The sequence below is a fragment of the Girardinichthys multiradiatus genome, chromosome 7 (genome assembly GCF_021462225.1).
Source record: "Girardinichthys multiradiatus isolate DD_20200921_A chromosome 7, DD_fGirMul_XY1, whole genome shotgun sequence".
In the NCBI taxonomy this organism is placed as follows: Eukaryota; Metazoa; Chordata; class Actinopteri; order Cyprinodontiformes; family Goodeidae; genus Girardinichthys; species Girardinichthys multiradiatus.
In genome coordinates this window covers 14,556,879-14,581,312 of record NC_061800.1, presented here as the reverse complement: position 1 = coordinate 14,581,312, position 24,434 = coordinate 14,556,879, and the positions used below count along the sequence as shown (strand labels likewise).

General features: G+C 38.9%; 1 protein-coding gene across 3 annotated transcripts in view; it reads right to left on the bottom strand.

The window, feature by feature from the left end:
- The window catches only part of sema5ba (sema domain, seven thrombospondin repeats (type 1 and type 1-like), transmembrane domain (TM) and short cytoplasmic domain, (semaphorin) 5Ba), a 282,636-nt gene that overhangs the window by 51,945 nt on the left and 206,257 nt on the right, over positions 1-24,434 (bottom strand). For all 3 annotated transcript variants that reach the window (XM_047370498.1, XM_047370497.1, XM_047370496.1), the window contains 3 exons: positions 6,526-6,661; positions 3,495-3,702; positions 3,175-3,382 (listed from right to left, as the gene is read on the bottom strand). In XM_047370498.1, the coding sequence (XP_047226454.1) occupies positions 3,175-3,382; positions 3,495-3,702; positions 6,526-6,661 (552 nt within the window). The remainder of the gene's footprint in view (positions 1-3,174; positions 3,383-3,494; positions 3,703-6,525; positions 6,662-24,434) is intronic.

The following is a 24,434-nucleotide window of genomic DNA, read 5'->3' as shown; positions in this document are numbered from 1 at the left end:
ATTCAGTTCAAGTCCTTTTTTCCTCTGTGATCTCCCAATTTTGCACCACCCATCTCCTTTTTTCTATCTTTTCTGAGTGTGACCAAAAAAGATCAGCCGTCACCTTGATCGGCAGGTTGACATCTGTTGTACTCTGGAGCTCAGCATGCCTTAAGCTGCTGCGCATTTAAAAGATTGCAAGTGTAAGTGAGCTACGCAGGTGAGGTGAATTTGGCAAAGTAGATTAAGGGCATTCTATCCTTCCAACACCCTCTATCTCTTCCTCCTTTACTTTAGCATCCCTGGGACTCACTATTCTTATTGTCTTAGCACATATTACCTTTAACAGTCCCTGCTTCTTTATGTTTCTAAGGCCCTTTGTCTCTTTTTTGCTATGCTTCTCGGTCTCTGCCTCTAATCATGTGGATTAGATTCAGAGGGTACCTGCGTCTGCCCTGTTTTTAAGAGTTTAGATTTAAAAGAATGGCAACCTGCCGCATGCATAGAGGATACAAATACAAACCTCGCAGACTTCCTTTCATAAACACACACATAAACATATACACTGAGCAGATGGAGTATCTAGCTATTTGTATGCTAAAACAAAACCGACTTTGAAAGGCTACTGTGGCCAGCTGAGGATCCTGATCGAGAAAGCTGATGAGACACAGAAGGTTAGACAAACAGCCAGCAAGCTTTTCACCTCCTCTGCTCACCCTCAGCAAAGACATTTTCATATAAATAGCAGTGAAGCTGAAGTCATCTTACCCTTGCACCGAAAATCATTCCTGTGAATGTGGAAAAACAAGTTTATCAGTCTGAGTGGTAGCTTCACAGACCTTTTTTTATTTTTTCTGCATAAAAAAGTATTTTCCTTGTACTTTGCTGGATTTCATTACAGCAAAAGCACAACAAATGCATTTCTAATTTATTTCCTCTAATGAGCAGAAGGAGTTACCGCCCTTGTCATTTGTCTGGTACCATAAGGACTTTAATGATTATCGGTGATGTCTTCCAGACATTAATCCCTGTTGCGGACAAGTAATTGCATTCAGCTGTAGACCAAACAGGTTAAAATAAATCAACTGCCCAAATGCATTAAATAAACATTAGAATATGCACCGTGTATACAGAGCAGCAGCGTGAGTTGAAAACATGTTCCCTGGACCAGGAATTTTTAAGTCTTACTAGATGGTATCAACAAGGTCTACATTTTGGACTCAAAAGTTAGATCTGGGATTTTATTTGTTAAATATGTTCAGTACTGCTAACAGTTAGATAGGGTGTGAATATGAAGGAAATGAGGTGTAAAAGCGGCTATGAGATACAAGTTTATTCGTGAAGAAGAGTTTTCTTCTCAGCCTACATATCTGTACCAACTTGTCCTTGCAGGGGTGGGGGCTGGTGCCTATCATCAGCTGTCATTGGGCAAGAGGCTGGGTGCAGCCTGGACAGCTCGCCAGTCCACATATTCACATGTGAGGACAATTTACAGAGACCAGATCACCTGACATGATCAGTGGTCTAGTTTAGAGCAGTAGCTTGCATTCTGAGAAGGTTGCAAGTACTTGCTTCAAACCCCAAACACTGCCACTCTGGCTCTCCGAGTAAGACTCTTATGCCAGAAATGCTGCCTGGGCATTGCATAGACACCCACTGCTCCCAATGGGAGGGGTTAAATGCAGAAGACAAATTGTTGGAATATGCATTTGCCAGGACAACTAAAATAAAAATTATTATTATTATGTTTTTGGACTGTGGGAGGAAGCTGAAGTACCTGGAGTGAACATGCAAACTTAATGCAGCAAGATCCCAATGCAGGACTCAAACCCAGAACCATTTTGCTAGTTAGGTGTTTTTTGATAAATTGTGGAGATAAACAATCATATCAATGTCAAAATCTCACAAACGTTTAATTCAATTGTCATTTTTTCCTACAGACTTTATATTTCACCCAATTTCTTTTGACAGTCATTCCGACTGTTCCATATTTTGCAGTGGAACACCCAAATCTTGACAGGGAAGGATCATGGTGATCAGAAGTGTTTTAACGAGAGCTGACATGACCAGACTGTGTATTAGGAAGTAAATCACCAGGAATAGGAGTGATGAGGGGAATCAAAAACAATGAAGAAAAGAACAACAGCTGGCATGAAGCCATTGAATAACAGAAGCATCTCACAAGAACTGAATGAACCAGGGAGGAATATACGTACAGTGACAATGAATACTGGGATAAGAAACCGTCTGATTAACTGAATGTGGAATATCTGAGGGTTAAGCATTAACTGAGGGGACATCAAAAAACACTGGTAAACACAAGGAAAATATTAGAATTAGGCAAACTATCAAAAAGCCTAACAAAAAATAAGCACAAAAGAGACAAAATATATAAGTGAGAAAAACAGACAAGAGAAATCAGAAACATGTATTACAAGAAAATCAGCAACCACAACACAAAACAGAATGTGAACACAAAACAAAACAGCAAAAAACCGAACGTCATTCAGCTCATAATGGATTCTCATATGGGCCAGTTCACGTTTATGACTGAGGGAACAGAAATAACAATCAAGTTCGACATGACCAAACAAGCAAAAGTACAAAATCATAAAGGGGCTAAAGGACGAGCACTTCAAATGAACAGCAAATAAGTTCCATTTAGTAAGCAAATGACATGACAAAAGCTAACAAATCCAGATTCTTAACAAAAATGTGGGAAAACCAGAACAGGACACAGAATTAAATTTGGTCCAACATTTAACGAGAATCGGAAACTAACCTGCACAAGCAAAACCAAAAATAAACCAGATCAAACAAAAGCAATAAATATAATTAATCTTCAACTAAACTATAGAAGCAAACATTTAACAGAGCCTAAACCAAACCCCCACTGACAATGACAGAGAAAGTGTGTTCACACAGTGCTTGCTGCTTCAACCACTTTTTTGGTTGTATATTAGTTTCCATTTGTTTTTCAATACTTAGATTATTCCCAGGAGCAAAATGTACCAGTCCATGCAAGAGGTATACTATTAATAGTGATGAGCCTATAGTGGGCAAGGCTCTGAGGTCATTTAGTTGTACGACAGGGCAAAAAGCCATCCCCCAACCAACGCAGTCTGTTGACGCTGTTTGCAAAACTCCATGAACATTCACATGTTCACACACATGTTCACGTGATGCACTACTCACGTCTCAGTTTTGTAGGAAGAACACCTCACGAGGGGGATCTTGAGGACTTTGTCTTTGAGGCCAACAAAGATTGACCTGTCGCTGTGCAGGATCTGAAGACTCAAGATTGGTTCTCGGAAACCAGTTGGATGGAGCTCCATCTCCTCCAGGTAACAACCCTGCAGGTTTTTGTTGGGTGTGGCAAGCGCCTTTAGGATGGTGCCATATTCTAATTAAAAACAAACAAACAAAAAAAACAAAGAAAACATGTCTTTTAAAATCTAGTTTTTGTTTTAGCGCTCTTAAAAGATGGCAACATTTCTAGTCGAGACAAACCTAACCTGTGCTGATGTACATAACATGGTAAAGGGTGTCCATGCCCTGAACGATGTCCACAACAAGGTTGGAAAAGCGGACATCATCCTGCATGACGAGAGGATCGACAGACTCTGGCTGGACCACGTCGTTCATCAGGTAAAGCCGCTGTGCGTCCTGAAGGCTGCGCTCCGTCAAACCCTCATTGGGACCTTTGTCATTTATAGTACCACACTATAGAGGAAAAACAGATAGCTGAGAGGGGAACGTAAAATTGATACTGTACATAGAAAGTGAGATAGTGAACCAAATGAGAAAACATAATATATTTAAATGATAGAATTATTACACCATGTTATTGATTGTTGTTTCAATCATTTTCAAGAAATTATACCCAATGTGTCCTGCAGCTTACAAGCTTTGTTGGAAAATTAGCATTTATCCTCACTAATGTTTTGGACACATATAAAAAAGGTGTTGAGGAGAGGATTTTAGCTAAAATTGCTTTTTGGATGTAACATGACAGATGTATGTGAATAATGCTCTGATTTTAAGGTACTATATGTAAAAAATAGATCAGAGATGCACCAAAAACTTAATATTAGTTAGTGATCACCCTACTTTCACCTTGTCTTCTTTGGTCAGTCATCTAAACACTACCACATGGTTCTACTTTATTTAAAACGTTTTAAATGGAAACAATGCGTTCTATAATAGGTGGAGAGATGTCTGAAACTCATTCAGCCTGCGAGATAGCAGACAACAGGAACAATGAATGTAGTAGAGCATTAATCATCTAGAGGTTTCCTTCTCTGCCTGTGATGAAACGTCATGGATTTAGATATGTCGGCAGCCCTTCAGAAATCTCTGATTTAAGGTAAGGGTGCTATATTAGTTATGCCAACCACACCAGCAATGCTAAAAGTTGATGCTAACGACAGCTTCAAAAGTCAACCCCATAATTACTTTGTCTCTATATTAGATAAAATAATTTTAAAAAGTTGTTTTACACTAACTGCTCTCTCACACACATGGTGTGGCATTGCCCCTGCAACTATAATAAATAATTAATGACCCAATTGTTGAAGTACCCTGGAAAAATATATATTTTGATGTAATTCTTATGTCTTGCGTTTTATAGTCTAAAAATAGAAATCTGAATCAGAAGGCTAAATCTTTTTCAAAAGCCCCGAGATTGGAAAAGGCCACAAAATTCTGATTGCTGCATCCTTTTTACAGATGCATCAACAAACTAAAAGTTAAATTTATTGCTTTATCAATACCAATTAGAGATGTTAGATTAAATCATTACATAGACATCAGCTTAATTGCCATGTGTGGGAATGATTGTAACCCCCACTATGACCCAGAGATTCCAGTCCTCAGAAACCGGTGTCCTGCATATTTTAGTTGTGCCCCTGCACCAAGTCATCTGATTTAATCAGCTGAATGATCTCCCCAGGTTCTGCAGGAGCCTACTAATGACCCATCCATGCCAGTCATGTCTATTTGAGCAGAAAAATATCTAAAACATGCAGCCCTGGGAAACAGGAGTGCCCCGTCTCTGATGTAGCCTGACATGCACACCTAAAACATTGTGTAACAGTGATCTTGTTTGTTCATGTTTACATGAGCTGTTGCTTTGATGTGATTTAATTCCTCTTTGAAATAAACAGGTCAAATTATAAAGTCTCAAACTGTATCAGACCTTCTTACACAGTATTGCTGACACCATAACTAGTATTTGCATTCAGACACATATTTGTATGACTACTACTCTGTGTGTACACACCCTCTTCCTCTTCTTTGCTGTATTGCAATAGTTTCACCCAAACTGACAGCTGTACAAATAAAATGACAAAGATGTGATTTATTGGTAAAACCTTAAACAATGAGATTTTTTGTGTATATATTGCAAAAGGCTTAAGGTGATTGGCAAAAATTAGGTATGTTACATTCAGAAATATAAGTGCATTTCATTGGGATTTTATGTGATAGACCAATAAAATGTGTGTAATTGAAAGTGGTAATAAGTGGAAGAAAAATTATTTATGGTTTTACAATTAGATATCTGAGAAATAAGGCACGGGTATGCATTCCTTCCCCTTTTAGACTAATATGCCTAAATAAAATTTAGTCAACTAACTACACATACGATACATAGAGTTCAGCTGTAGTTTATTCTCAGTATAAATATAGCTATTCTCTGAATCAGTTCTTTTTAGATAACATTAAAGAACAGACAGGATCAAGAAGACTAAGGAACACATTAGATGGGATAGGGACAAAGTCAAGGTGAAATGTTGCTGCCAGTATCAGGCTATGATGAGGTATTTCTTCAGTAGGAACTTGAATGCTGTTCAGGATTTATGTTAAAAAAAAACTGCAATTCTTGAAGAAAATATTTTAGAGGCTGCAAAGACTTGGGGTTGGGGTCGAAATTTAATTTCCAGAAAGATGGCGAACCTTAACATACATCAGAACTAAAATAAAAAGTTTAGGTCAAAGCATGTTCATGTGTTAGGACGGTCCAGTCAAACTCCAAACATAAATCCAATTAAGAAACTTTGATACTACAAAAGAAATTAAATTTAACGATGGTCTTCATGAATTCTGTCAGTTTCAGCTTTCTTGCATAAAAGAATGGTTAAAAACGTCAGTTTCTTTGTGTGCAAAGTTGTTAGAGATATAACCCAGACAACTTTCAGCTTTAGTTGCAGCACAATTTGTGGGGGAGGTGAAAACACAAGAATACTTATCAGATTTTTGTTTATGGATAAAAGTGAAAACCATTTATCTTTTCCTTCCAGATTACAATTATGGACTACTTTGTGTTGCTCTATTACAAAGAGTTAGTAGTTGAAAGATAAGAAAATGTGAAAAGTTCAAGGGGCGTGAATTCTTTTCCAAGGCATGGCATCGTACATAAGTCCCTAAAACGTGTTAGGGACTTACTTATAGATCTGTTTTGTCTTTGCTTTGGTCACAGCTACCCAGCTGAAATAATAATTTAGCATGTATCACTGAGCCCTAAAGAGGCTATGTGGTGAAACCAACCTGGAAGTTGTGGATGGGGTTGGCTGTGGGAAGCCAGGTGGAGCGAGGATTTTCCTGGGAGCGGAAGGGCCCATTGAAGGCTTGGGTGATGGCGCTCAGGTTGAAGGCACACACTGCCGAGGCTGCGATGCTATTGCTTTCACAGCAAAGGGGACAGAAAAGAAAAATAAATGGTAAAAATGATATTCAGAACAGCTCATGTGCTGGATGTTTTTGAAGGCATATCAGAAATCAGCATAAGGCAGCTATGTAAGAAGTTGATTCTGCAATGTTTTTTATCCTCTTAATGGAAGTCCTATCTTTTATGCCTACACTAAACGGGTGCTATGTGTCTGGCTTGCTTTGGCTGCAGGCTAATCTACGCTATCACTGCTGCACAGTGACAGTGGACAGTTTTAAGATGAGGATATTGGAGGAAACTGAACAGATTATGAGCAAACACACACACACACATACACACTCTTGTTTTGCTATATGTAGTGAGGACCATGTGTTGACTCCCATTGACTTCCATTGATTTTCAGTCATTTTCAACCCTTTCTATGCCCTAACCCTGACAATAACCCTAAACCTAACCATTACCAGTGCATGCATAACCCTAACCTTAACCTAAAGTCAATTCATACCTTAGTCCTAAACCTAGCCATTAGCAAAATAGGTCGTGAGGACCAGCAAAATGTCCTCACTTTGGTACAAACGGTCCTCAATTTGATGGTGAAATCGGGAAAATGGTTCTCATTGTGATGCCAAGACAGGAACACACACACACACACACACACACACACACACACACACACACACACACACACACACACACACACACACACAGTTCCTTATAGGCGTAACATGCAAGAGGACACTACAGCAAAATGAGTGTGTTTAAAGCTGTTGTCTTGATACTCTACTAGCCAGTAGTATGCTTAGGTGTCTGACTACACACTGGGCTGCTATGGACTGGGTTCTAAGAGACTGATAGACCACTACTTATTTACTGGTAATATGATTATGACTGATTGAATCAGAAGCAGGAAAAGTACAAGTACAAGAGCAAAGACATTACACAACTGTAATCTAACATAGCTTTTGAGGGAAAAATCTAATAAAGTAAAAAAGGTGCAACAACCCTTTTGAAATTGAAAAAGTGCGCACGCCCTCAACTAATACTTTGTGGAAACACCTTTTGAGTTAATTTCAGCATCTGGTCTTCTTTCTAGGGGTCCATCAGCATGTCACAGCTTGCCTAGTTAATATTTGCCAACTCTGCCTTACAAAATTCTCCAAATCTATCAGATCTCTCGTCTTTTGTCTCAACTCTCAACGGATTTTCTGTTAGACGTAGTTCAGGACTCTGGTTAGCCATTTCCACATCTTATTTTTTTCTGGTTATGATGCTGACACCACCGTGTCTTTTTGTGATGCCCAGTGCTGTCTCTGTGCCAAACATAGGCTATATTTTGGACTCTTTGGTTCAAAAAGTTTGGGTTCAGAACATAACATGCTCCCATAAGTGTTTGGGTGATTTTTGCCAGGCTTAGATGTTGTTTTTTTTTAGAAGAAAAGGCTTATGTATGGCAACTTTACTATTTAGTCCAGACATATAAAGAATGCAGTTGATTCTTGTCACATACAGAACACAATCATTTCTTGTAAAAATTGCTGCAGCTTCTTCAGAATGTCTGACTTTTGATGGCTTTCCTGACCAGTTTCCATTTTCACAAATTTTGGAAATACATCCAGTTTTTTTTCACTGTTGTCCTAAGTTTTCTCAAATTAATGATGACTGCCTTTACTGTACCACAGTCCACATTTATATAATAGATTATTTTCTACGTTTCTCCTGACTGTTGAATTTGTACAAGACTATTTTGATCTCTCTGTGGTCTCCAGTTTACTAGGCGAGTTACTTAAGTGAGTTACTGCAATCGATACCAGATGTGAACTCCTTAATATTGAATGTATCAATGAAATCAAAAGATGTATCAACAACGTAGTAGTTTGAGGGTGCACCGATTTATGCAATCAGGTTAATGTTCCTTTTTGTCTTTCACATTTCCGCCCCAAACAGACTGTTGGTTTTTAGTTGGACGGCACAGGACCTATTTCACATTAATTGGAAAATGTTTAAAATTTATTTTTCATGATTTCAACTTGTTAAACATCAAAACTGTGGGATTTTAACATGTATGTGCAGACTTTTAAGAGGTCATTGTAGCTACTGGGGTAAGAAGAGTTACACACTTCACAAACCAATAGTGAGAACCCTTTAATTGAATAGCTGCAGTTTCCTTATAGTCACTTAACGATATAATAGCCGTTATAATGGGCTGGTGGGATCAACAGTGGATCCATCACAGACTGCGTAAAACAAAAGGCTATTTATGCTGGGGATCCTGAATACTGAATTGTAAGACAGGAAAGTTAATTATTTGATGAGAGACGGCTCCTCAGCTGATAGATTGAGTGAAGGTACTGGGTAAATCAAGGAACACAGGAAACTATCATTAGCTAAACATAGTAAAGCACTAACAGAAATGCAAACTTAGGAATACATATTCAAAATACTACAAATCATGATACCTTTGAAATAATGACTACATGGCACAAAGTGCTACCTTCTGAGAATTATCAAAATACTGAGCTACCATGTGATTTGTGATGCTTTTTTCATACACAATAATGTAAAAAAAAACTGCACTAGTTACAATTAAACAGTATAAAAAAGGACAACAAAAACATCTGAATTAAAACCCTTCGTACATTTATTGTTCTGCTCCCAAACAAATAAAGCAAATACTTTTAAATGTGTTCTGTTTTGATAATGTTTTTACACAGCTTTCCATCCTTTTTGGAAATGAAACTGCACATATTGAGAATTACAATAATTGCTTGGAGAATCTGGCTTTGAAATCCTAATGTTGCTTTGGCAGTCCAAACAGGATGGATGACTGTGCCAGGAGGGCAATGATAGCGACGCACAAAACATGAGCCCCAACTTTCAGAGTTTTACTGTAAGCATTATGTACTGAAACTGATAATTAGTTACATTTGAAATACAAGTGATGACAGTCATTTCTCTACGTTTGATGCCATGGATCAGTCTCTGTGTCAAATGATGAAGGTCAAATAGCTTGGTGTCTTATTCAGATGAATTGAGCCTTCATCTGCGGTAATGCTTGCATTTCTTTAGTATCCCATCTGGAAGTAAGAGTAAACAAAAAAAGAAAAACGCTCCTGTGGGTTGGACAATGAAACTGAAACACCTGTCATTTTAGTGTGGGAGGTTTCATGGCTAAATTGGACCAGCCTGGTAGCCAGTCTTCATTGATTGCACATTGCACCAGTAAGAGCAGAGTGTGAAGGTTCAATTAGCAGGGTAAGAGCACAGTTTTGCTCAAAATATTGAAATGCACACAACATAATGGGTGACATACCAGAGTTCAAAAGAGGACAAATTGTTGGTGCACTTCTTGCTGGCGCATCTGTGACCAAGACAACAAGTCTTTGTGATGTATCAAGAGCCACGGTATCCAGGATAATTCAATTCAATTCAAAAATACTTTATTAATCCCAAAAGGAAATTAAATGTTGTTGTAGCTCATATTATGAAGGTTTCCTCAAAGAGCTGTTGTAGATGCTGATGGCTCTGGGCAGGAAGGATCTCCTGTAGCGCTCCGTCTTACAGCATAATGTCAGCATACCACCAAGAAGGACGAACCACATCCAACAGGATTAACTGTGGACGCAAGAGGAAGCTATATGAAAGGGATATTCGGGTGCTACCCGGATTGTATCCAAAAAACAAAAAACCAAGGCTGCCCAAATCACGGCAGAATTAAATGTGCACCTCAACTCTCCTGTTTCCACCAGAACTGTCCATCAGAAGCTCCACAGGGTCAATACACACGGCCGGGCTGCTATAGCCAAACCTTTGGTCACTCACGTTGGTTTCAATGGTGCAAGGAGCACAAATCTTGGGCTGTGGACAATGTGAAGGACTACCGAACCATTCTTGAGGGCCATGTGCATCCAATGGTTCAAACATTGAATCCTGAAGGCGGTGCTGTGTATCAGGATGACAATGCACCAATAAACACAGCAAGACTGGTGAAAGATTGGTTTGATGAACATGAAAGTGAAGTTGAACATCTCCCATGGCCTGCACAGTCACCAAATCTAAATATTATTTAGCCACTTTGGGGTGTTTTGGAGGAGCGAGTCAGGAAACGTTTTCCTCCACCAGTATCACGTAGTGACCTGGCCACTATCCTGCAAGAAGAATGGCTTAAAATCCCTCTGACCACTGCGCAGGACTTGTATATGTCATTCCCAAGACGAATTGATGCTGTATTGGCCGCAAAAGGAGGCCCTACACCATACTAATAAATTATTGTGGTCTAAAACCAGGTGTTTCAGTTTCATTGTCCAACCCCTGTACATTCCAACCCTTAACTATGGTCATGAATTATCACCAAAAGAACAAGATCCTGGATACAAGCTGCTGAAATGAGCCTCCTCTGTAGAGTGGCTGGACAAACCCTTAGAGACATAGTCCTCTGTCATTTGAGGAGAGCTTAAAGAGGACCTTCTCTGTACGAAAAAGAGTCAGCTGAGGTGGTTCAGGCATCTAATCAGGTTGCTGTTGGGACCCACAGCCATGGATTTCAACATTAAACTCTGGTACAAACTTTTCTGGAACTTTCAAAATAAATTGCATTAACCTATTTCCGGCACAGCCAAGCAAACAGTAGCAGCGGACATCCCATGATGCCACTGGCTGCATAAAAGCACCCCCTTCCAATGGTCCACTCCGATCAATCTTCCACGCCGGTGATCATCCGGATAGGAGGAGACAGCGCGCTAATGTCTCTTTGCTGACAAACAGACATAAACTCTTCAACTGGATCCAAGGGTGTCATAAGATCATGCAGTCATATGCACAAGATAAGTAGAAATAAATCACTGTCTGCGTATCCAGTGATTTTCATTCATGAACGGGGTAATCAAGGTACAAGCATTGCTTGACTGTTCTCCCTGAGATCTGCAGAAGCGAACTGTTTCCAGAGAGTTCCCAGCACGACGCCGAGCGCAGCAGTTTCCCAAGGAAGGACAACGTGCAGTGTGGTCAGCGGACAGAACGGGCCGCCAAGCTGCTGCTCCGGAGGTTAGCTGGCAGCTAATCGCTTCATTCACGGAGCTCTCTTCAAACTTCGTCATCACCCGGACAACTCCTCAGCATGGTCAGAGGTTAGGTTTGGGCAGAACAATAAAGATTTAGAATGAAATGATCTAAACGTTTTTCATTTTATGAAGTTTGGTTTTGTTTGTGTTGAACTCAGCTATCTGGGTGCTAGCAGAATATCTGCAGCACACGTGTTCAGGTTGTGTTCTTTGTTTGTGTGTTTTTAAAGTTAAGACAAACTTTACTTGAAGAGTGATTTTGAACAGAAGGTTGATCATAACGCGCCGTCCGCGCATATGCATTTTAACCCTTTTATTAACGGTATTTTTAAAGGTGTGTTTGAATCTGGTGCTAAGCTATAAGCTTCTTTTGTTGGCTGCAAGAACACGCGCTTGCTACTAAAGAGTATTTAACAGAAAGGTTGTTAGTTTTCAAGATAGTGAATAATAGCCCCTAAACATAATTTTACTAAATTGATAACTAAGTAAACACCATTAAGCCGCATTTCTCCAGAAAGATTTGGCTCTTTTCCAAATACTCCCTTAATATTTCTTTAAATTTTATTTCAATAAATGAAGGCAGCTAATTAGACACCGTTGAGAATTAATCATCCAGAAGGTTAGTTTTATTCAGCAGATCATTATTTAAAACATTATTTTATTAAAATAATATTTTATCTGATCTTGTATTGTGAAGGGTTGTCTAAATGTTTGCTGATTATTGCTTAAGTTGGTTCCAAGACTAACTTAACTTAATTTCCAGATTCTTCAAGATAATCCTTGATTCTCAAACATAAACATTGCATGGTAATGTTGCATCACTCTTTTTGGTCATAATTTCCAATCATCTTTAATCAACTTGTTTATATTGTACATAGCCCATTAGTCTTCGTTATTCTTTAATTCTGCTTGGTAGTTTAGTTGGATTGTTTTAGCATAGTAAAGAGTTTGTTGATTGAAATATGTTTGACTTTGAGTTGACTTATTTTTGTTAATAAATTCTTGTATTTTAAGAAATTCATTCCATATATGTACAGAGTTTATTCTGTTCAATAATGCCAGAGCTCGTCTCACACCTTTCTATTTTGTCCTAATACCATCGCCTTACTGGGCTGGTATTCACAGGACAACCATTAACAGACCGAAATATTATTTGATAAAATATTAATATTAAATATTAAATAATATTCTCAGATTCATAATCCTAACAATGCCTTCTGGGGGTCTCTCTTGGGAGATTTTCCGGGCAGATCATCACACTTAGAGGAGGCCCTAACGCACTGCCAAAACTGAATGGAGGGACTGTATATCCCTTCTGGCATGGAAACGCCTTTGGATGCTGCAGAAGGAGCTGAGGGTGTCACTGGAGGGAGTCTGGATAAGAAGGATGGCTGGGTTTTCCCAGTGGAAAATCCATGCCCTGATCTCAGATAGACAATGGACAAATGGATGGATAAAACACAACTCCGTCTTATGTCAATCATGTAAGAGGTTAAACAATTTCCAATTTTATGACTTTAAAGGTTTACAAAGATGGTTGTTCTTGTTGAACAGTCCCAAAAATCTGCTTTAAGAAAAATATAAAAACCCCTTAAAACTAGATGTGATCTCAGCAGTGCATCCACGGCCGAGTATAAAGAGGGCAGTGTAAGACACAAAATGTATTTTTAATACTTGGTAGCAACCTTTGGAGGCTGGTTTTACAAGCTGTTTTTGAGTCTGCTCGGATTTATTTTACTTTGGCTTTTGCTTTGAATGGTGAGATCCTCTTCAGGTCTTTGAAACAACTAAAGTGTTCCATTATTACCACAGGGTAGGAAAGTGCTGTGGAGCTCTAAATGAGTTCTGGGTGAAAACACAGGGAAGTCAAACAGGTGGCTCATTCACTGACTCCCAGGCTATGGAGTAACACAGCCTCCAGACTTTAATAAAAGGAGTTTTTTCACATTTTGGTCTGATGCCTCTGATAGAGACAAGGTTGAAAGAAAGTGAAGGCAAGCGAGCCCCGCAGTGAGCTGACAATAAGCAAATCCCATCCGAGGGAAACCACAGAAAAATAAGATGCCGCTGTTGGGGGACAGCCACAATAATTTGCACTTTACAAACTCAAAAAGACAGTTTGACATAAGAAGTGAAACTTAGGGCTTGTGGTTCAGCTGTAGCTGCAGCTTGCCTTTCTGCTTCAGAGACTCTGACACTATCCAGACTATTTAGGAACCCTACTCTGACGGTGGGTTGCTGCGCATAATGTCAAGAGAGCAGAGCAAAGGGTCCGCTGAAAGAAATACAGTCAATTGCACTAATGGATGCAACCCATATGGTTGGAATCTGCTTAAAAGCCCGGGAAAGTGATGGAAAAGCTGTTTGACATCTGCTATGCTGTTTGCTGTCGCTACACTGCTGCTCTCTGAGGCGCAGCACCACAGGGATTACGCTCATCATGTGGGATGACGCTTCTTCATCTGCTTCATCTTGGCCCGACTGTGCCACTGCTTGTCCTCTCACACACTTCTCGATTTCCCTTCTTGAGTTACAGAGCCCATCCCGGTTGTCCTCTCTGAGGTTCTGTACTGTGAACTAATATTAATATTCCAAACTGCTGTGGTTTCCCATTGCATGTTTTTTTTTTTTGTCTATGTACCAAACAGAAGATAGGAAAAGGTATGTTTTACAGTGTACAGAGAACTAGTACGCTAACAGCTGGATTTATGAAAATACTGTTCCATCTATGTTTTAATACCTACAGACAGCAAAAGTATTCAGCTTTACAATGTATTCTTTCTACAAAAAGCACAGCTGCTCACTGTACATCTAGATGAAGTGTGCTCAGTTGTCATTTAATGAACTCTTTTAAAGGGTGTGAGGGCAGCAGTAACAGCTCATTTAAGATCTACAGCTATCTTTATGGCCAAATTACAGATGCACTGCCATGATTAATCATTTTAGATTTATAATAATTCACTGTGGATTTTCTCTTAAATTATCCATAGACTGGCTCAAACATATTTTCAAAAGTTCCTTAGCGAGTTGCTGAGGCAATAAAGCAAGAAACCTTTACTCGACATCAACGTGCCTCCAGCATAATTCGGAGTGGATATTTCACCACTTTTGTTGGCAAACCTGGTAGAGGTAATTTAATTTACCTCTACCCAGGTAGAGGTAATTAAAGTTGTTGGTTTCCAGGCACAGGCATACATTTTTAGTAAAGTTCAGAAATTTCTAGTTGAGGTAAGAGCTTTCTAAAAGCTTGACCCTAACAAGCCTTATGTTTTTAAACCCAGTTTTAATGTGGCCTCTCCTCACACATGTCCATATACAAGGGCACACATCAACATAATATAATAACACAATAAAGCACACATCAAAACACAGATATCATTTAACATTGCAAAACAGGTGATCCCTATCGCACATTGATCAAAAGACTATGGTCTCACATTGCCATGAATTGAGAGACTGCAGACTGAAAAAAACGTATCTACTCCAAAAATCAAAAATGTCAAGCCCAGCTGAAATTTACAGCTGCACACGTCAAATGCCTTCAGGAGAAGACCTTAGAGACGAGACAAAGATTGAGCTACTTTGTCTCAATATGATGATGAAGGTTTGGGTGAGTCAATGTAAGGCTTTTAAAATAAAGGGCATTGTACCACCTGTTAAGCAAGGTGTTTGTGGCATCATGCTGAGAATCTGGGTTGGTGCTAGTGGTACTGGGGCACTGCACAAAAGGGAACGGATTAACAAAGCATATCAGTGGCTGCAAACGTTGTGTCCAAATTGTTCAGCTTGATCTTAAATTTGAGGCTGGTGATTTTCCATATTTTTCTTATTATCAGCAAATCACTTGATAGACCCAAACCAACAGTGAACTGACCTAATTAACAAGTACTGCAAGTGAATCCAAACTGTATTATTCATCTGAGCCACAGGACTCTACTGAGCCAAACAAATCCTTTTGACAATCAACACACACTCACACATCTGCACGCACAGCAAAGTTTATTTTGACTCCATCCCTGCACTTGCCAGGAGCAGTAATTAGAGGACCTGATGAGAATGTATTCACTGATGAAAATAGTCACTAATACATTCACTGTATACTTCGGTTTGAAAAGCCAGCTGTTCCAGGAAATAAAATAGGAAGTTGTATTCAAACATTTTACAACATTGGTCGGAAACACACATACGTATTCTAAAGGTAAAGGAAAATTTGACTTAGTAGTGATAGGTGATCAGAACAGATTTCACAGTGAATGAATCTCAGAGCGTTAGAAAATAAAGAGTGTTAGAAGAGTAATGAAGTTCTCAAGGAGCCTTGGTAAAACTCTGTAATGATCCTTTCACCTGAGAGATTGTTAAACAAACACAAGAGGGTGATACACATTGTTGTTTCATGCTCACATACAGTGCCTTGCAAAAGTATTAATACTGTATGAACTTTTTCACTTTTTTGTCATGTTAAAACCTCAACTTTTAATGTATCTTATTGGGATTTTGTGTAATACACAACAACACAATGAAGTACAGAAGTGTGGAAGGAAACCGATACATGGTTTTAAAAATATTTCTTTAGATAAAAATCTGAAAAGTGTCTGAGACTAAAATGTTTGCCTGTTTGCCATTGTAAATTAACCCGAGCTTGTTCATATTGGTCATAATGGCAATTTTTCCCAAAGATCTTCAAGTGCATTTAGGTCTGGATTTTGACTGGACCATTCAAACTGAATGGAGTTAATTTTTTCCAGGTTCTGATTCCTGTTTTATCCTTAGTTCCCTGATCTCCTTTAGGGGTTTCTCATCCAGTAATTAGTCTCATTCACTTCACATCTACTAAGCACAATCCCATTACACAGGTAACCAGTCGTCATTCAGTTTTTCTCAGTTCTTCCCTTTATGTTTCTTGACATTCTCAGTTATTTCTTATTTCTAACGCTTTTAGGGTCAGGTTGACCTACATCATATATCATGTGTCACCTATGATGTTGGTCAAAAAGTTCAATTATGGTCTCACCTGAGCAGAGCAATTTCTTTTATAATTGGTGTGTCCTGTACCTGTCTGGAGGCAGAGTTCTTGTGGCTTTAATTTTGCAATTGCAGGATTTTTGGAGGGGATGACTACTCATTGTCATGCTAACATATTTTTCCACCTGAGCTGTGGATCTCTGCAGCTCCTCTAGAGTTTAAGAGGTATGAATCCTGCAAGACACTGTAGTTGCTGCACCACAACAGAAACTAAATCACTATTTCTGTCTAACTTGTCATATTTTACACTTTTGATCTTTATATTTTCAGTGTATTTAAGTATAACATTTACCACAGAACATTTTTACTATTCTATTTTTTTCATTACTGTATATTGTGTCTATTGACTTCTTACATTTTTATTCTTCTTCTGGCTTGACTTGCAATTTGTTTTTGTTTAGAACAGGTGCTTTTGAAGTGATGAATAAAATAGCAAACTTTACACATTTAATAACATTTTCATGTTTAAATGATAGCTGATAGAGTCAAGGTGTATACCCTGGGTTTAGCTACTGTACCTCACATTTTGAAGGGAAACAGCTACAAACCACATTAAGGCCAGTGTTTCAACCTGAGTGAATACCACCATTACAGCAGCAGGGAGGAAGGAAAAAAGGCCTACTCAGCAGAGCCACAAGGCTGCAGGGAACAGAAATTGAACAGGGGCTGCCAGGATTAGCAATACATAGTTTTACACTGCAAAACAATATAGGTTAATATACAGCCAGACTGAGTCAGCAGCATCCACACAGAACAATATTTCCAACACCACAGTTCCTTGGGGCTGAACCCAAATCAAGTCAGTTTAACGATCAAAAGAAATCAAAGTGGAAGATGTGGCAGTGATATTGTTTTTAGTCAAAACTGGACTCGATATGTTTTTACAGATAAACTAATTCAACACAGGTTGGCAAAAAACTGAAAGGAAAACTGTGTAAAAGTAGACTTTTTATTTATTATTATTTACCCATAAACATAAGAAAGGATTGGAAAATTAAGCACTAAAAACAGTAGCTGTACTCAGATCAGGTCTAATGTTTCCATACATAAATGTAAAATCTGATCTCACAGTGTCAACTTCAAACTTAAAACAGACATGATGGACTTTTCTGGTTTACAGAAATTCAATTAAGATTCTGAGGCACATTATAACATTAAGATTAATTGCATTTAATTTGATTAATTATTTGTTGTCAAGGACAAAACATGTTTGTTTCATGGACATAGCTGTTAACATTGACCATAAGGGCAATCGAAATTACTGAAAAGTGTGACAGACTGTTGAAAATCATCCAGTCCATATTTGGTACGTAAAAATGTCACATTGTATGACTTTCTGAAACAAACAAAGTTTTGGATGTTGGTAATTCTCCTGTCCTGCCCTTAAAAGAGGGGATTCATTCTTGCATATTCAGTTTCTTAAGGCAGTCTGTATACTCATGTTTATACTTACATTTAAAAGGCAGATAAAATAATTAATCTTATTCCTGCCAACCCCCAACAAACACACACACACATATAGCCGCACACTTCCAGCCAGCTGGCTGAAAAAAGGTTGTTACAAATGACAAAAAAGGAATAATGATTTGCAAAATAAACATGATCACTTGAATATATGCTTCCAATAGATAAAATTATTAGGCAGCATAGAATAAATGTTCACTGTTACGCTGATGACACTCAGCTTTACTTATCCATAAATCCTGATGAGCCCAACCAGTTAGATAGACTACAAGCACGTCTTGAAGACATAAAAACTTGGATGACTTTAAATTTTCTGCTTCTAAATTCAGACAAGACAGAAGTTGTCGTCTTTGGACCGGAGTCTTCAAAAAAGAAACAGCTTAGTCAATCACTTAACCTGGATGGCATTAAATTGACCTCCGATAATAAAGTAAAAAACCTTGGTGTTATTTGTGACCAGGACATGTAATTTAAATCCCATATTAAACAGGTTTCTAGGATTTCCTTCTTTCATCTCCGGAACATTGCCAAAATTAGAAATATCCTATCTAGGAGTGACGCTGAAAAACTAGTCCATGCATTTGTTACTTCAAGGCTGGACTATTGTAATTCGTTACTATCGGGATGTCCACAAAATGCAGTTAAAAGCCTTCAGCTGATTCAAAATGCTGCAGCAAGAGTTCTGATGAAAATTAAAAAGAGAGATAATATTTCTCCTATTTTAGCTTCCCTTCATTGGCTCCCTGTTAAATCCAGAATATAATTTAAAATTATCCTTCTCACATATAAAGCCCTTAATGATCTAGCTCCATCATACATCAGAGTTCTGATTGTTCCATATGTTCCTAACAGGGGACTTCGTTCTCAGACTGCAGGTTTACTGGTGGTTCCTAGAGTCTCTAGAAGTAGAATGGGAGGCAGATCTTTTAGTTATCAGGCTCCTCTCTTGTGGAACCAGCTCCCAGTTTCAGTCCGTGTGGCAACACCCTGTCTACTTTTAAGCCAAGGCTTAAAACTTTCCTTTTTGATAAAGCTTATAGTTAGAGTGGCTTAGGTTATTCTGAGTTATCTTCCTTATTTTTTACCTCTGTCTTCTTCCCTCCCTGTTGGATGGAGTAAGGGGGAGTCAGGTTTAGCCTAAACCGGCTCAGTTATTGTTGAGGTGCAAACACACCCTCCATTTCTGCTACCTGTATGACCCCGTCTCTTTTCCAATGGTTATGGTCAATCTGACAGAGAGAGGTATCCCAGTCGTTGTGGTTTTTAGCACAACAATGACCATCAGTGGGCTCTAGATGGACAAACTGTCTACGTTGAAGCCAAGGCTTAAAACTTTCCTTTTTGATAAAGCTTATAGTTAGAGTGGCTTAGGTTATCCTGAGCTATCTCTGTATTTATGTTGCTATAGGCTTAGACTGCTGGAGGACATAATGACCACTTTCACTCTCTTTGCTACATTCTCACACTACTCTCTAATTTTGCATTATTTGCTGTTATTTCAGCTTTAAACTTTATGTTCTCTCTCTTTTCTCTTCCTAGAAGCTACACCTGGCCGGACTCTGTGTCTACCTGTGACACCTTTCTGGAGAGGGGAATCGTCCGAGCTTCTGCTGGCAACAACTTAATGCTCACCCTCTACCGATGATCCACATAGCCCTGTCTTTCAGTGTTTAACCCTTTCTCTCTCCTAGACATGGAAATTGACTGAGCTTTTACTGTAACTAACTGTATGTGCTCTCTTTCACACTCTAACCTTGAAAACTGGCTCAGAGTTTATCTGTTCATTCTTTCTAGATGAATTGACTAAAGGAGCTACATCCATTAACATTTACTTTTCCTTCCCATAGAAAGTACTCCTGGATCAGTGCTTCTGTGTTCTTTTTGTGTCTCTGCTCTGTTCTCTCAAACCCCCAGTCGGTCGTGGCAGATGGCTGCTCACACTGAGCCTGGTTCTGCTGGAGGTTTCTTCCTGTTAAAAAGGAGTTTTTCCTCTCCACTGTCGCTACGTGCATGCTCAGTATGAGGGATTGCTGCAAAGTCAACGCCAGTGACTGTCCACTGTCTCTACATGCTCATCCGGGAGGAAGGAATGCTGCAAGTCACTGACTGGATGCAATCTGCTGGGTATCCTTAGATAGAAAAACGTTTTATCCAATTTGAATAAATAACTAAATCTGACTGCACTGTTCAGTAGTTAGGATTAATTGGAATGTATGAACCTGACTTTTGTGAAGAGCCTTGAGACAACATGTGTTGTGAATTGGCGCTATATAAATAAACTGAATTCAATTGAATTGAATACAGTAAGTAATAAAATAAATGTAATTAATACATTAGATTATTTTTACTTCAGTATAAATTATTTTTGCTTTTATTAATTACAATGTTCTATATTTTTTTCAGTGAAATGTTTCTAGAAATATCATGATATAGTAAAACCATGGCATTGTACCTCAAGTCTATACCATGAGAATCTCATACTGGCCCATGCCTGGCCAAAAATGTTCATTCCTAAACAGGGAACCCAGAAACCTGCAGGATTTCGAATACTGAATGAAGTGTAAAGTGTAATTTTCCATTTTAATTGATCAAAGATTTGACAACATCAAAACTTGTACAGTTTAGTTTGACCCGCATATCAGGGAAAAAGCATTTCCTTTCTTTTTAGCAGGATAAAAAACAACAAATGCTGTAGTCAGGTCTAAATAATTACCTAAACAATAAACGACAATAAAACTGTGAACTAATGCATTAATGACCCATTTCTTTAAGCACTTCTTACCCTACCTACAGCCTCATAGATATGAGAACCTCTTACAAGTGGTGAAGTGGTGGGTCAGTGAAAGCAAAGCACGAAGAAAAAGATAAGGAGGTTCATAATTAGTCAGTAATGGCAGGTGATACACCTCCACAGGAGAACCTTGCTGCCAGGCAGAGCCAACGACACAGGGGTCCTGCCAATAAGGCCCTGGAGTTAATTAAAAGACCTGGCTGAGCTCAAGGGTTTTTTCTTTCTGGAGAATGCTAAAACATTTCTTATGTAATGGTTTGAAGGGCTCTGTGGCTAAAGCATTCATCATCTGTCTGTTCTCTTTTTATTTCTCTTCTCTTCCAGGACAGTGTTAACCTAATAGCTGTTGATCATGTTTTAAAAAAAATATATTTATATTTGCAAAATGACTCTAAAATACATTATGAAATTCTATGACTCGGGGAAAGCATGTTTGAAGCTTGCCGTTACTTCAACTGACTATGGTTTTCTTCCAAAAGCATTCATTTGCTGTACATTGAACTTTCACACATTTGCCATGTAGCAACTTCAGATGTCACTGTGTTTCATTGGAATTGTATGTGAAAGACCAACACAAAGTGCACACATGTTGAAGAGAAAATGATACATGGTTTTAAAAATCCATACAAATACAAATCCAAAACGTTTGTAAAAATGTGGTAAATACATCTAGAACCACCTCTCATGCAATTACAGTTGCATGAGAGGTGGACTCACAGTCTTCTCGGGTAAATTTCTAACTGCTTTGCACAGCTAAAGATGCATCTGGAGTTGAATTTAGGGCTGCTCTCCAGTTTTGTATTTAAGCCCATTTGTTTCCTTTGTTCCCCGCTGGTTCCTCATGTTTTGTTTGTGTTTGTGTGCACGCCTGGTACCCTGTCCTTGTCCAGCCATGAACAATAAAGTGTCTTATTACCTGCAAACTTCGAGCTTCAGAAGTTCTTCGCCCCCATATTGGTCCAACAGAAACCCACATTATGACAAAAACATGACATGTGAAGTTTCAACGGATGAACACTTTTGCGAGGGACTGGAAATAGATTAGGTGTTTGCTTTGGTCAATGGCCTTCAAAAGGTAATTTAATTCAAGTTAAGCGTGGAGCAGACTAAGTATGAACTGCGGTGTGACCAAGATATGGTTTCAGTGGTTACCAGATGGAATTTGAAAAAAAGTGATTCTTTTGAAACTTTCGACTCGCAAACTAGAAAAACTGGTAAGACAAAAGACAGACACTATGTTTCTTGTTTGCAGGGCCATTGCAAGACACACAAAGACGCGAGCAGACAGGAAAGATAACTACCCTGTTCCAACTCTTCCCCTTCTGTTTTACAGCCTCCAACTCCTGGGAGCAGCTGTGAGCCTGTTCAATTTAGGCCAGACAGATGGAGACAGTGTTTTCTGGTGATTGCATTACCATACCCAACTCCGAAGAGGAAAGCAGTTTTTGGAGAAAGGGCCGGAAAGTCCCCTCTGATAGGGAAGAAGAAACAATGGAAGAAGGACAAAAGCTTGGAGCTTGATGATTTTTCTCATAATATCTTCTCATCTCCCTCCTCTTTCTCGTCTCTTTTCTTTTTATACTGTACCCCATGACTTCTCATTCAGTCTGTCTCTCTCTGCCTCTAGCTTGTTCTATCACAAAAATGGCTGCGGGCTGATGGGAAGCAGCCATGTAGTGTCAAACACTGGCAGATTAACAGGTGAGAGACCAGTTTAAGACACAATTCAGCTTCTCCCTGACAGAGCACAGAAGACACTGGAATACTAACCACAGGACGTTCTCATGTATAAGCACACACAAATCTGCAAGATGAGCCGTTTATAACTGTATATAAAAGTTTTTATTGGTCCTATCCATTCTTAGATGAAATATATAGGTCCCGGAGTGGGGGGGGGGGGGGGGGGGGGGGGGGGGGGGGGGGGGGGGGGGGGGGGGGGGGGGGGGGGGGGGGGGTTGGGGGCGTGGTTCTGGACCATGAAAAAGTATTTGCTCCCTAACAGATTTCTTCTGTTTTTGCTATTTGGTCACACTTGAATGTTTTAAATCATCAAACAAACTTTAATATCATAAAAAGATAATCTAAGCAAATACAAAATGCAGTTTTCAATTTGTGATTTGATTAATTAAGGTTCGGATATCTTTTTACCTTAATAAATGAAATTATAATTAAAAAACTGCTTTTTTTTGTACTTACTTTACAGGTAACTTTTGTTGGACATGAAAATTTGTCTGTAAGGGGGCAAATACCTTTTTTTTTTAACTTATTGTCCATCTTCGAGTTTTTGCAGATGAAGGAGCCCTGCCAGTTTCATTCAATAGTTGTACTGAACATGCAGATAGTTGGTCTACCAGCAACTATGAAGCAACTCGGAGGAAAAGAAGCACCTCTATGTCTCAGAGCAGTACTCAACACCATAAAAAGATGCATCACTGTGATTCGGATTAAAATTATTTCTGAGGATTACACAGTTTAAAAGACAGAAAATTCGATTTTTGTCCCAACAACATGATTCCCAAGGAAAACCTGGTTACGGTAGGTGATCAGTTGATGCCTCTCTCAGCTCCTGAGTCAGATCTTTGATAATTGTTTTGTGTTTCTTGAGGGTACAACTTCTAGAGTTTTTTTCTATCTAAGTTGTTTAGTTAGTTTACAATGAATTCTGGTTTGTTTCACCCCCTTGGTGCAGTTTGTTTGTGCAGATGTGATGTCTTGGTCCATAATAGGGTGTAGAGCAAGATATTCATACTTAGAGCGTTTGGAGGAAGTGGTCTCGGTACAGTTCCAAATGAACTCTATAGCGGTTCGTTTATGGTGTGAATGGGACCCGAACTCGATCCAACACAGCTACCAGGTGTTCGCTGCAAGCTTGAGCCAAACGCCTTCAAACAAACTAATAAACAATGACCGTGCATCTTTTTCGTAAAGCAAAATGCTGTATGAAACTTTCAGGACATCTTTTCAAACATCATTGGGTATACTTGTCGGATAAATTGGCCTGAAATAGTACTCAGAAACATATTCTACACATTTTGTACTAGCTCAGAACACAGCATCTGCTTCCTATATTTACGTGTGGCTCTCCGGCCCTGGACACGTCTGACCAATAAACAGATTGAACGTTCTTGCATGGTTTTTAGTGACAGGTTTTGATTTGCTCTGAGTTTCCCCTGTGAAAAAAGAAACCGAACCACCAGAAAAAGTTACAAGATACCAAACTCATCAACTGGTATGGTCCATGGTAAACGAACTATAGGTGTGAAAACACCTTAGACACTGTTCATCTGCTGCAAACAGTTTGTCTACATTTTGAGTTTTTGGAAAGTGCATAGTACCAAGATAACATGTTGATCATAAAAACCTTCAAATAGAACAAAAAAAGTCTATTAAAAAGTAAAGTATGAATAAAATAGGAATAGTTTAAAACTTTCTGTAGTAATTTTGTTCTGTAGTA